The sequence below is a fragment of the Larimichthys crocea genome, chromosome VIII (assembly GCF_000972845.2).
Source record: "Larimichthys crocea isolate SSNF chromosome VIII, L_crocea_2.0, whole genome shotgun sequence".
Taxonomy (NCBI): domain Eukaryota; kingdom Metazoa; phylum Chordata; class Actinopteri; family Sciaenidae; genus Larimichthys; species Larimichthys crocea.
In genome coordinates, this window is record NC_040018.1 from 11,808,098 (window position 1) to 11,821,344 (window position 13,247).

At 41.3% G+C, this 13,247-nt stretch overlaps 1 protein-coding gene across 2 annotated transcripts in view; it reads left to right on the forward strand.

The window, feature by feature from the left end:
• ext2 (exostosin glycosyltransferase 2) overlaps nucleotides 1-13,247 on the forward strand; it is a 19,125-nt gene continuing 5,878 nt past the window's right edge. The window contains exons 1-10 of one of the 2 annotated variants that reach the window (XM_019272599.2): nucleotides 1-179; nucleotides 610-956; nucleotides 1,069-1,292; nucleotides 1,758-1,847; nucleotides 3,127-3,243; nucleotides 3,498-3,693; nucleotides 3,837-3,976; nucleotides 4,067-4,160; nucleotides 9,395-9,526; nucleotides 12,746-12,935. In XM_019272599.2, coding sequence (XP_019128144.1) covers nucleotides 642-956; nucleotides 1,069-1,292; nucleotides 1,758-1,847; nucleotides 3,127-3,243; nucleotides 3,498-3,693; nucleotides 3,837-3,976; nucleotides 4,067-4,160; nucleotides 9,395-9,526; nucleotides 12,746-12,935 — 1,498 coding nt within the window. In that variant the 5' untranslated portion in view covers nucleotides 1-179; nucleotides 610-641. The remainder of the gene's footprint in view (nucleotides 180-609; nucleotides 957-1,068; nucleotides 1,293-1,757; nucleotides 1,848-3,126; nucleotides 3,244-3,497; nucleotides 3,694-3,836; nucleotides 3,977-4,066; nucleotides 4,161-9,394; nucleotides 9,527-12,745; nucleotides 12,936-13,247) is intronic. The other variant, XM_010731147.3, reaches the window with a different exon arrangement.

A 13,247-nucleotide genomic window follows, 5' to 3' on the forward strand; every position in this document is an offset into this window, starting at 1 on the left:
ACGTCAGTCAGACCCGAAGAAGAAATCACTGAACGTCTGCGCTGCTTCCGGGGGGAGTGCTAACGTTAGCTCGATGCTAGGTTTGCGCTAACACTGTTTTTCAGGAGTGTAACTTGTAACATTGCCATGAATTAACAACGACGAGCTGTCGACGCCAGATCCTGTAAACACTTCGGTGGGTAAGACACGTACCTATGACGTTAAATAAATAGATATTTTAACGCTGTCGGCGGGCGTTAGTGAGCTAACTTAGCATGAGTGTTTACACAGCTGCGGTTAGCCACCTTAGCTGGATTTAAGGATTTAGGATAAACCAGCAGCTGTCATCAGTGTTGTGTCAGTTCACCTGGAAAAGATGGAGTTAATCCAACAATCTGAGATATTTCCTTCGAGTTACGTTCAGTATTTTTGGCCTTACACTGGCTCGGTAGCAGTCATGGTAACTTTACAATGAGCTATGTCGATGGCAGGTTATTGTTAGTGGCTAACATACACACTGCATTATTATGAGTGACCTGTAACTGTGTTTATCGGACCTCGGTTCAGACAGTACCTGCTTGTGTGTAGTGGTCCTTGAAGCTGTCATTGATCAGTGACTTGTCTTCACAGTGCCTGCCTGGACAGAGACAGAGGTGTCAGGCATGTATGCCTCTGGGAAATACAGCTCGCGGGGCCCTGCTCTCATCCCACGGATGAAAACCAAGCACCGCATCTACTACATCACCCTCTTCTCTGTGGTGCTGCTCGGACTGATTGCCACTGGGATGTTTCAGTTCTGGCCTCACTCCATCGAGTCCGCCGCTGACTGGACTCTGGATAAGCGCAGTGTCCACGACGCGCCTCTGGTCCGCCTGCCTGTCTCCAGTCCCATTCCTGAGAGGGGTGATCTCAGCTGTCGCATGCACACCTGTTTTGATGTGTACAGATGTGGCTACAATCCTAAAAACAGAATCAAGGTGACTCCCTGTCAAAGCAGCTCTCCTGTCACTAAAGGCAAATCCAATCCTATTCATTCACTGTGATCCTTGTTAAAATGATGACCTATTGTTAAAATGATTTCTTTTGTAGGTCTACATCTACCCCCTGCAGAAGTTTGTGGATGAATTGGGAGTTCCCATCAGCAGTACCGGACTGTCTCGAGAATACAATGACCTGCTCAGTGCCATTTCCGACAGTGACTTTTACACTGATGACGTCACCAGGGCATGTCTTTTTATCCCATCTATTGATGTGCTTAATCAGAACTCCCTGCGCATCAGAGAGACTGCCCAGGCTCTGGCAATGCTGCCCAGGTAAACACAAGACCCAGTCAGGAAAAAAAATGTGTCTTGATCAGTTTGAACCATCTTATGTAGATGTTTACTGCTTTGCCACATTGCTCTTTACTCATTACTTGTTATGCACCTCTTTTTCTCAAATTGCTCTAATATATTTGTTGTTATTATTGGTGTTAAAGCTCAAATGTAGCTTTTTACCCCCCAAAAAAGATACCAAACATACCAAACATTAATCATTTGGGTCCTAAATTGCCAAAAGTAATGACCAATACCAACATAAGATGGAAATCTCACAGGAACCCAAAGATATGTCTCAAAATGTCTCTTTTCTAGCCAGTGTAAAATAAAAAAGTTGTTTAACATTTATGTGAAATGGGGAAAAAAGCAAAAAAATAAAACTGCAAATCTGCAGTTACTTCATTTTCAGTTGTTCAAGTAATCTGTTAATTAACTGAACTAATCATGTGTATATTTTGACAGATGGGACAAAGGGATGAATCACCTGCTTTTCAACATGTTACCTGGAGGCCCCCCGGACTACAACACCGCCTTGGATGTGCCCAGAGACAGGTAGCTACACTACTGTCTTAAAAGCTCACTTCCACAATGTTTAAATCATTTCTGGCTTCTTGACGTTAACAGGCTGCATTAACAGAATGGAACAACAACATTTATTCATATTTTAATCAAAGTTACCACTGTTAAAAAGTGCATCAGATGATGTATTACCACAGTCATTTCAGACATATGCAGCCTAAAATGATCTAAAAGCCGTTTTCATCGCTGCTTTGGCTTGGCACTTATCTGTTAACTAAATGTAAGATATTTACCTCATCTTATTTTAATATTACTTACTATACTATAACTACACTATAATTGTAACGTTATGTGTCATTGACAGCACTATAGTAGGGTAACATATACACTGCACTTTTGATATTATTGTGAGGGACCTGTAACTGGATTTATCATTTTCTGGAGTAATGATACAGACAACAGTGTTACTTGTTAAGCAGGGATTGCAGGATTTTGCTTTTTAATCCCACAAATGAAGTCAATTCAAGTCACAGTCAGTTCAGACATAAACAGCCTAAAATGATCAAAAAGAGAATAGGAGGGGAGCATGTTATCAACTTCATGTTTTCATTGTTCTTTTAGCAACTTCTGTCTGATATAAATCAAAAGGATAAATTCACATTCTGTTTCCGGGACAGATGAAATTCATTGTCATGCTACAGTAGATTACGCAACCCTAAGTAGCATTTAATATAACTGCAGTCAATCACAGAGTGTTAAGAATGGTCATTTGATAAAGATGAAAGATATTTACAAGCAACTGGGAGATAACATGTTTTAAAGAGGCCTTGAGGGGACTTCAAATCTGGTTGTATTTACCAGCAAGGAGCCTGTGTGCTTCAAGATGTCCTGTAGGCTAGAGTGATGGTTAAGGGTGGAAAAGGTTGGGTTTGTGAACACACAGCCTTCAGACAATGAACACTATCCTTAGCTGCAAGGAATTTCCTGGGCTCATCCAGCTGGAGTGCATTTGGCTTGGAGCCTCATCAGAACCAGGTGTGTGTGACTGACGGTGTGTTTCCACTTTATGTTCACCTTGCCTGAGAATAGAACAGGATCCAAAATACATTTTATCACTTAGTGGACTACATGGGATCTATTAACCAGGGCACTAAGCCTTGTTTGATGTCACTTCTTGCCACACATCATCAGCATGTTGGTGGCAGTAGGAAGCAAAAGAGCAAATGAATTAATTTGTGTTTTCTTAAGCTCATGCCTGTTGGATTCCCCAGTGTGTTGGAGCATTGTTACAGTCCAGGTCAATTTGTTTCAGAGTGTTGCTGGCTGGAGGTGGGTTCTCAACTTGGACCTACAGACAGGGTTATGACGTCAGTATCCCCGTGTACAGCCCCCTGTCTGCGGATGTTGAGCTGCCTGAGAGACAGCCTGGGTGAGTACATCTCTTAACTCTCATTATCTTGTTTGAGTATCACATCATGAGCAAATTACAATCACTTTACCTCATTTATCCACAACATCTTATCCACAGATGGTGCTCCAAGAGAACATAATGACGTATTTAGAAAGGACTTGTAAATAAAATAAAAGTATTTGTGGTTTCTCAGCACTCTTCAGGCTAGCTGTGATTACAGAGTTATTTAACAGTATAAAGTATGCCTTGATAACAGTTGCTCCTGTCTTCAGGCCACGGCGCTACTTTATTCTGTCTTCTCAAACTGCCATCCATCGAGAGTACCGTGCTGAACTGGAGCGCTTGAAGGAAGAAAACGGAGAAGCACTGCTCCTCCTGGACAAGTGCAGCAACCTCTCACAGGGCGCCGCCTCTGCCCGAAAACGCTGCTACAAGGGGCAGGTGTATGACTACCCTCAGATCCTGCAGGTGAGAAGCACGACTGCATTAATAATGATGAGGTGGTTAAAGTTCCTTTAAAGGTTTTTGGTTCCTTATAGCAGTGGGAATGGATCAATAGAGCCTGGTCTCATTTAGGTTTTTAACAGTTTTCTCTAAATGTTTCTCTGCAGGAGTCTTCGTTCTGTGTGGTTTTGCGGGGAGCACGATTGGGTCAGGCTGCCCTCAGTGATGTGCTACAGGCTGGCTGTGTCCCCGTCATCCTCGCTGACTCCTACATTCTGCCATTCTCTGAAGTACTTGATTGGAAAAGGTCAGTCTAACTCACTGAGCTGTTGGTGGGGCAAACAAGTAAATGGTTTAACGGTCTACCATTTTCAGTTGACTGACTCTTTCTGCACAGGGCATCTGTGGTTATTCCAGAGGAGAAGCTGTCAGAGATGTACACCATCCTGAAGAGTATTCCTCACAGACAAGTTGAAGAGATGCAGAGACAGGTAATAGTCACAATGTGTACCATTTTAAAAACTTCAAGTGCCTTGACATGGTGGTCAGAGGTGCTGTCAATAGGGTTAGAGTACGTCTGACATACATCTGTACCAGCCAACCTTGAATTACCTCCTTCGCTCAGTGCAGATTTTAAAAAGCTTTCAGAAGACTCGACTGTGTTGATTTTAGCTTGAGTCAAATGCACCTAACCCCTGAAGACAGCTCACTCTCTTTTTCCATTTGATATCTGCATTGAGCCACAATAAACAAAAGTGAACGCAGCTATGAGAGAAGTGCACCGCTTCAGCTGCTCCTCATTCCCTTGTATCAACTCTAGTCCATTTAGTAATTATACTGGCCAAACAGACATTTTAGGCCAAGGGCTCAGAGACGGGCTTGGGATTTGATTACACCAGACAAGATCAAAAACACGGCCTGCTCATCAGGTGTGTGTGTGTGTGTGCATAGCTCACAGCTAACTTTGTAGCATAGATTTTTTTATAGCTATCTGCTAGTCACAGTACTCTGTGTAATAACGTCATTTTACTATGAATTTGGACAAATTAATGGCGTACTCAGTCACACTTTAAAAGCCTCCATGTTTGCTGTCCTCATTATCATAATAATTATTATTTTTTGTCTGTATACTTAACAGAGGTTAAAGATTGTAGGTACATAATGGTGATCAGTTTTCTGAAGAAAAACAAATTGAACAATTGGAAAAAAAATCAAAGCATGTGCATAGTTCAATGGAGGTCACACATGAAGGAGAATCTGCCACTTAGCAGATGAAATCAAGCTCACATTAGAAGAACATAGAGAGTGTTATGGGGATTTGTACCAGGGCCTAATGGGCGTGCAGAGCACTTTATGTTAAAAGCTTGTTTACAAAGCTCTTCCATGTTATGGATTTAGCTCTTGAAGATAATGGCTCTGTCCCAATATTCGCACTTGTGGTATTTGCAAGTTGGTAACTGACACATTTAACAGAGCTCACCGGGACACACGGGATTGATAAGAACATCCTGCCACTCACACAAATACAACTACTTTACATTACGCAATCGAGCACAGATGATTTAATGGACCGAATATATATATATATAGGATCAACCATTCAGTGTTATTATTACAATCTCATGAGGACAACAAAAAAAGAGCAAATAAATTGAGTTGCAGAGAATCACGTTGGTCTATTTATACATGAAATGGACATAGCACCATATTAATTTCAGGCTAAAGAAACATTTCATGTAAAATACAACACATTTCTCCAAATCTTTGATAAAAGAGTGTAATATTTAATATATATGCTTTTGCTATTCTTGATCCGTAAGATCTCTGGTGGGGCCAGCGATCTGTACTGCTCACACAAACACAGTCGAGACCCTGAACTGCTTTCTCTGTGACCAGAGTCAAGAGAAGTAAAGGCTTAAAGACTTCAGTGAGTCAATCTGAACAATGCTGATTTTATTTTGATGTAAGGGCAGAAACTTGACCGATCTTTACAAATATCTAGTGAAAGTACATCACAGCCAGGCACAGAAATGCAGGTTTTTCCACTACATTTCTCATTGCACATAGTTAATTAAAAATGATTAAAGGTGACCATTTGTTACTTGATATTATAGTTTTAAATGTAGGTGTGTTCATAAATTGAATCTGTCAAAATTCACAGTAGACCCTAAAATTGTAATTTGGCAAGGCTTTGGTGAGTAGAACATGTCTACCAGAGCACAGCTAGCACACATTTCTGTTAAATCCCTTTTTGGGCTTTGAAGGCCTCACTTACCTTACCCTCACCCTTTTTTAATGTAAGTTTAAAAAAAAAATCTCAACCAGCTAAGCTGAAACGTTGATTTATGGTTAAGCTGATGTATTTCATTAGTTTTGCCAGCAGAGGGCTCAGGAGCCTATCTATGTTCCCATGAAGAGTCAGAGGCTGCTCACAGTACTCGAAACTAGTTTTCTTCTCATCAGTTACCCTTTCCCCTTTTTATTTCATGCAAATATTAAGAATATTTTTAATATAGCAGTTTCAGTTTCTCATGCAGGGACACAACATTTGGTTAAGTAAAAGAGCAAGTCTTCTTAGAGACCAGCTCAAAGTGTAATAGATTACTGTTGAGCTTGCATCAGTAGTGAGCCGACTCGGTTTAGACAACAGAACTCATTTTCAAATTTGAGATGATGTAATTGCATCCATTTAGGTCACGTATTAAAAGGCCACATACTAAACAGCTGCGAGATAACAGTGCTCAAGTGAGACCACTGAGCCCGTGTTTGTGTACTGACTACCAGAACCCTTGTTTGGGTCATACCCCCAAAATATGACCCATACCCTCCAGACCTTTATTAAATTAGCACAGCCAAACCCATTCTGTTATTAAATTAGAATATGTACGACAGGAGGAGAGTTATTACCCAGGATGGAGTTAAACTTCCTCCTCATCCTCTATATTGAGCTGCTTTTTTTTAAATCCTGTATTCCCAACTTTGTTGAAGTCTCTCTTGCACCATACAGACCAGTACACACTCTGCTGCTAATTTATGGAATATGTCAAGTCGGTCTACTCTCTTCTGCCTTATATACCATCTGCTTCTCTTCAGTCCAGTCTTCTTTTTAAGCACATCCTCTCATACTGATCCGAGCAGTCAGTCAGAGTGATGATAGGTGTCAGTGACTTTTTGATCATTCAAAACTGTAATAACAGCTCCTTAATCTTACCAATCTAGAGGTGCAGATTTGATCTCTTTGAACTATCCACCAAGTTCCTCCTGTTCTCATTCCTTATCCTCATAAATAAAGGAGCTATCAGAGCCTGACGTCCAGAAGTAAAATATGAAATCTAAAGTGTAAAGGTTGAACAGAAGAGGGCACCGTACAGGCTCGCGGTGTATCTCAGCGTTGTACAGCAGAATGTTTAGAGCCACTCAGACTTATGATCTGTCAGTGGGACAGTCTGTAATCCAGGAAAGTATGGAGCTCACTAGCACCAAGACGGTCTAATCCCACATGAAACCTGCTGCTAAAGCTGTAGTCTTTAGTTGTGGTCTCCTCCATTCAAAATCCTGCTAGTTTTTTATTTTAGCCATTCTAATAAGGACTGATTTACATGTAGGAGACCAGGTAATTATTATTAACAAGTTATGTGTGTGTGTAGAAATGTTTTGATCACAGTTAAAAGTGACAATAAATCTTGAGCAAAATAATATTCCCAGTGAGCAGCTCACATGATTGAAGTGGACTTGGTTTCACTGCTGTTTTTGATTAGGTTAAAAACACTAATGATTGCCTGGTTCTATCCACAGCTCACTGGCTGCCAATTCTGGCCTTTAGGTTAAATCATCTGTCAGGCACTTGACAACTTCCACAGAGTTAAACAAACTGAGGCCGACCGCTGTAATTTAAAGTGTTCCTGATCATTTCTTTGACCTTTTTTTATTTTAATGATTTTAAACAACAAACGAGTCAGAGCTGCTGAGGAGCTCTCTAAACTGGAAGGAAATGAGAAGATAATTCAGCTTTAACCAAGCGTTACATCAGATTACTGAGATTACTGAGGGATATGTTTTGGACACGACTTGCAGTTGTTTGTATTATTTTTCAATATTTGTAGCAGATTTACGGTAACAATTTAAATTATACTTCATTTTCTTTTTAGTGGTGAAATAAATTTTAGTCATCTCACGGACTGAGTTGGCCAGAGTTACTGTGTTTGTACTGTTAAACATCTTTGTACGCCAGTAGAACAAATAGGAAGAAATAAGTGTAGACTATAGTCAGGATGTTGAAGTTGGAAGATGCAGTGAGTCTTTCTCTTCTTCTCTTGCAAACGCTGTCTCTTCTTCCCCTGCTCATAAAAATTCCTGCAGGCGCTGGGAGAGGGTGGAGGGTGGTGGGACGGGCCCTCGGGCCAACACAGTTTGCTTTCTGCCTCCTTCGGTCAGAAAAGAAACTTTCATCACCGGCTGATTTATGGGCCGTTGGGAATCCCCCCTGAGATTAGAAAGTCTTTTTGGATTCTCCTCACTTCGTCTATAAAAATAAACGCTGTTTTTGTGTTGTTGTAAATCTCCCAAGCTCCATCTCATACTCAGACATGGAAGATTTGGGCAATGGTCACATGTTCACGTACCACTTAAGAGCGACTTTAGTAGTACGTGTGTTTGTGTTTAACATAGGATACACATTTGCCAGTAATTCACACTGAAGCATTGTAATAAGAAAATGAGACAGGAATATACGTCATTGCTTTAGACACAAACTCTCAAATATTCACATAATCTACACTGGAATTGTGGGTCATTGAAGAGCTGGTGGGCTGGAATCGGGTCAGTGTAACAGGGTGCCTCCTGGCAAGAGACAGTGTTGTTTGCAGCTTCATTAACTCTTATAGGGTTCTCTCGCCTCTGAACTGTCCCTTGAAGTTGCCTAATAGGGGCCTGCAGGAGGCAAAGAGGCTAGACGCATATGTCACGGTCAGTAGCACTATTCCAGATTGATCAATTCATTCTAACTTTTACGTTTTGCTCTATGAAAAGTGAAGAAGAGGTCATGAACGCGATAGAATTTTCAGGTTTGTTGAATTGATTTGTTTGATTTGAATGTCCACGTATTCTCTTTCATCTCTGCAGTTTGGGCCAACACAATGTGAAGTGAACCTCGAATGAGGAATGTTTGAGTTTGGTGTTCCAGCAGCCAATGTGATAACATCAAGTTATGGGTTAAGAGTTCAGTTATCATTAAAGTCTGCTTTTCACATCAGAGATCTGTTGGAGTAAAACAGACACAGTCAAAAGAGATTTTTCAAGAGCTTCAGAAGAAAAGTTGTTGAAGAGACTGGAGAGGGTTGCAAAATGGTCTTTTAAGACTTGGACCGCAGTGGAAAAATCTGGATTTCACAGTTATGACTTCACACTGATGTGTTATCTTCTATCATGTAATGTCCATATCATGTAATAAAAATACCAAAACTGTGTTATAAGCAATAACAACATGCCAGGAGTTTACAGTTTAATGCTTTCTTTTTCCACGTTGGTACACGGAAAGTACAATTATTCGGTGTTACTTTTTTATTGATTTCCATTGTGGTGACAATAACAGATGACGGTTCATACAACTCCACACAGTATGTTCTTTGCAAATTTCCAACTCTGCACCTCTGTATTGTTTAGATCTTTAACGTGAATATCTTTAAACGTTGTATAGAGAGTTGACTTCTGTTCCATTTTTATACAGGCTCGCTGGTTCTGGGACGCATACTTCAGCTCCATGAAGGCTATTGGCTTGACAACGCTCCAGATCATCAATGACCGCATCTACCCATATGCTGCACGCACTTACGAGCAGTGGAACAATCCACCTGTGGTGGTATGCAACTGTGTAAACTTGATGTTGACTCATTTTGCAATTGCTTGTGACTTTTAGCCATTGCACAGGATTAGTGTGTTATTATTGTGTCCTAAAGTTCCATTACTGTCTTTCAAAAGTGTCCAGCTCTGTCTATACCCTAAAGGCTGTTCTCTTCCAACATATAGCTACATAATTCATACAGTCTGTGGACTCGACTGTGCTGAGCGGCGCAGTTGTATTCCTAGAAGTCTTTTTTTATTGCAGACATCAGAAAGGAGCTTTGACCATGCAGATGCTCACAGTGCTACATAAGCTTCCCCGCTCTCCCGTGCACTATAAATCGAAGCCTTTGTGGCAGAGTGACAGTAGATGCCTTCGTTCTTTGTGAAGCGCCACACATGCAGCGTCTCACAATTTGGTGTACACCCAGCGAGCTCTGAGGCAGCCAGTTTGTGTCAGCAGTTCTGCACTAGGAGGATGCCTCCACTGTGGTGAAAAATAAGTTCCTGGATGTCTGAGTCATTGTGTTTGTAGAGAGTACGCTGGATGTGAAGAATAGTGTGTGTGTGTGTGTGTGTGTTTAGCATCCCTGCGGTTGTGGGAGTTTGTGGCAGTAGACAGCTTGGCTGGGCGACCATCTCTCAGGAGTTGTTAATCAGCCCAGTCTGATCTATAGTCTCCTCCATCCTCAGCCTGTGGGGTAGAGGCCTGTGCATGTGAGCATGTGTGTGCATGCATAAAAGCATCTGTCAAAAGTTTACAAGTATCCCAAGTATAAAGTAGATCCACTAAAATTATAAGATTAGAGAGGTGGCAGTCACAATCAAGATGTGTTGGTGTAAACAAGCAGCGCGCTGAGTGGTGTTTTCTCATGTTTCAATTCAGTCCCGCTGAAATCAGTGCAGTGATTTAGGATTAAGAGGTTTACGGCTGCAGCTGCTCACTTTTGGCCATGGTTGTCTGTTTTCCTCTGAGCAGGTAGTTTGTTAATCAGTACTTACACTTGACATTGCACGCTTATGTCAGGAAGTTTTGTCAGCGCATCCAACCCCCTGCCCAGTCTGTTCTCAAGGTTTTGTCCAGACCCAGAGGAGGTTAATTGTGTCAGGGTACAGACCTTTGGCCAATTCCTGCCTGAGATGAAGGGAGATGAAGTGTTCTCTCGATGGATTCAGTGAATGGATGGTGAGAGGAACTTGCACAGAGCACTAAATAAATCAAGCAGACATTTTCCCCCCCTCTCCTCCTGTAGTCTTTAGGCTGGTAATTGAAAGCACATTTCCCAGAATTGCTGGTGCCGTTTTGGAAAGGGGGTTTCAGAACAAGGGACAAGCTGCTTTTTGTTTGGGAGTTTGTAGGTAGTGGGCATACTTCTACTACGTAAAGTTTATACATGGCAAAATTGCCAGTGTTTATATAATTTTTGTGGTGACTGGCACCTGAACATATGTACATTTGATTTGCTCTTTACTGAAGTAAGGACTTCTAGCTTATTTTGAGGGTGTTTACATTCATGTTAATCATGTACTATAAAATTTATTAGACATAATTCCTTAGGGGTATAAGGAACGTTAGGAGTCCTTCACTGTTCACCCACTATGGGTGTGAATACTTTAAATACACTTAAAAACGAAAAGTTCAGCTATTTTGAAATCCAGCTGGCCGAAGTTAACGTTAAAATAATAAAAAACACATCACTGTCCTAATACTAAATGAATTGTACTGGCTCTTGTGTTGCGACTTTATTGTTTACATCATCCAGCAATAAATTAAAAGATTAGATTTAATCTACAACTACTGTGATACTTGTGTTGTTAAAGGTGAACGTACAAATCTGTTTCAGTGTCTACAGATAAACCATTTAGACAGACAGGGAGATAAAGGCATCCCGAATACTTGGCTGTTCTTCATTTTATGGTGCTCTTAATCTACGAACATTTGAGGGAGTTTAAAGTGTTTAAGTTTAATGAAGAACCACTCAAGCAGTTCAAATAACCAGATAAGGCTCCTCTTCTTATATAAAGAATAAACTCCTTCAGATCTGTTGGTGACATTTTGGGCTGCGGCTTTCTTTTCATCTAATTTATTCTGCTTGACAAATGACTTAAGTGGTAAATGCATGTGTGCTGCGTCTATGTGTTAGTTTAATTATTTCCCCCTCCGTTTGTTTGACAATGTGAGAATGACCACAAGGAAGTTTCCGTCAGCCAATAAAGCCCCTTTTTTATTGGCGAAGGAGTGACTGATGTTGCGTAAAAGGCATTGGCTGTGTCTCTGTTGACAGACTTGTGTTGATGCTATGGAAGGAGTCACCACGATGTGGTCACCTGGGACCAGAGGAGAAACAGGCTTTATATGTACTTCAAGAAGCCCACAGATTTACTGTGTTAGATATGCTCTCGTTGCCCTTCACAGACTGATTGTCACTGTAACCAGGGTGGAACATTTTCAGAGCCTTTGATGAAGTTTCTGAAGACGCAACCCTGTGTGTAAATGAAAAATATGGCTTGTCTCTTTATTTGTTTGCACACAGACTAAAAACTGGTTGTCTTCTGTTTTTTTGTGTCATTCTAATCCAAATGTCTATTTGTAACTTTGAAAGTTTAGCAGACATAAACCATCACAAAACTCTCCCGTGGCTTACTGCATTTCATAGTGTCACTTGATCTAAGCTGAAGTCAGTGCGGCTCCCAGGGTTTACGAGCCATTTTAACAGGGGCAATGACAGAAGAGCCAGGTTCCACATTGACGATAGTTGGCCACTGTTCACTACCTGGCACTGTTCACTCCGCTCTTTCACTGCTCCCCATTTGCACCCCTTTTTCCCTCTCTGTCCCACCCTGTTTCTCCAATATCCCAGACAACTCACCAACCTGTCTTGTTTACAAACTCCTCGGTCTTTCTTGTCCTTTTTTTTACTGCTGCTGCGTTTACTTGGCATTCTGACTGGAAGCTTTTGGCACCGTGCACGCTGCCTCTGTTAGCCCCTGAGAGACATTACTGGATGATTCTTGCTCCATAATAAAAACCATCATCTGGAAATTACTGCAGGTGACCTCACTGTCCAGTGGAGCACTGTTATAGTGTATTAAATCATGGAAAACATGACAGATGGGGACGCAGAAGACATGAGCCTAGCTCTGCAGTAGCTAGCTTTTCATGGAAATGAAAAAGAATGAACGAAAAAAGATGTTTGCGGCCTAAACATGTTTTTCTGTGTTTCCCCGTCTTGTGCAGAAGTGGTCCAGTGTGAACAGCCCTCTGTTCTTGCCACTCATCCCACCAAGGGCACCTGGATTCACCGCTGTGGTGTTGACCTACGATCGCGTCGAGAGCCTTTTCCGGGTCATTACAGAAATCTCCAAGGTGCCTAGCTTGGCTAAGCTGCTGGTGGTGTGGAACAACCAGAACAAAAGTCCTCCAGAGGGTGAGTATAACACATTCTCAGGATATAGTCATGTGTCAGTTTATTAGGTAAAACTAATTGGCTGAAACAATGCAGTCAGATGCAACAACCAACTCTTACTTTGTTGGTGTTTCTAATATTTAGTCTACCTTTATTGATAAAGACAGAGTGGTCACTAAAACTGGTCATAGCTGGTCTGTAGCAAAACCTGATTTATAAAACTGTCCATTCACTACAAAAAAAGAATAGCCAAACTAGTAACAGCCACTAATGTGAATGTGACCCATTAACTTCATGTGAGTGGGTTTAGCTTTCCTTTTCCCGGTCTTTGTC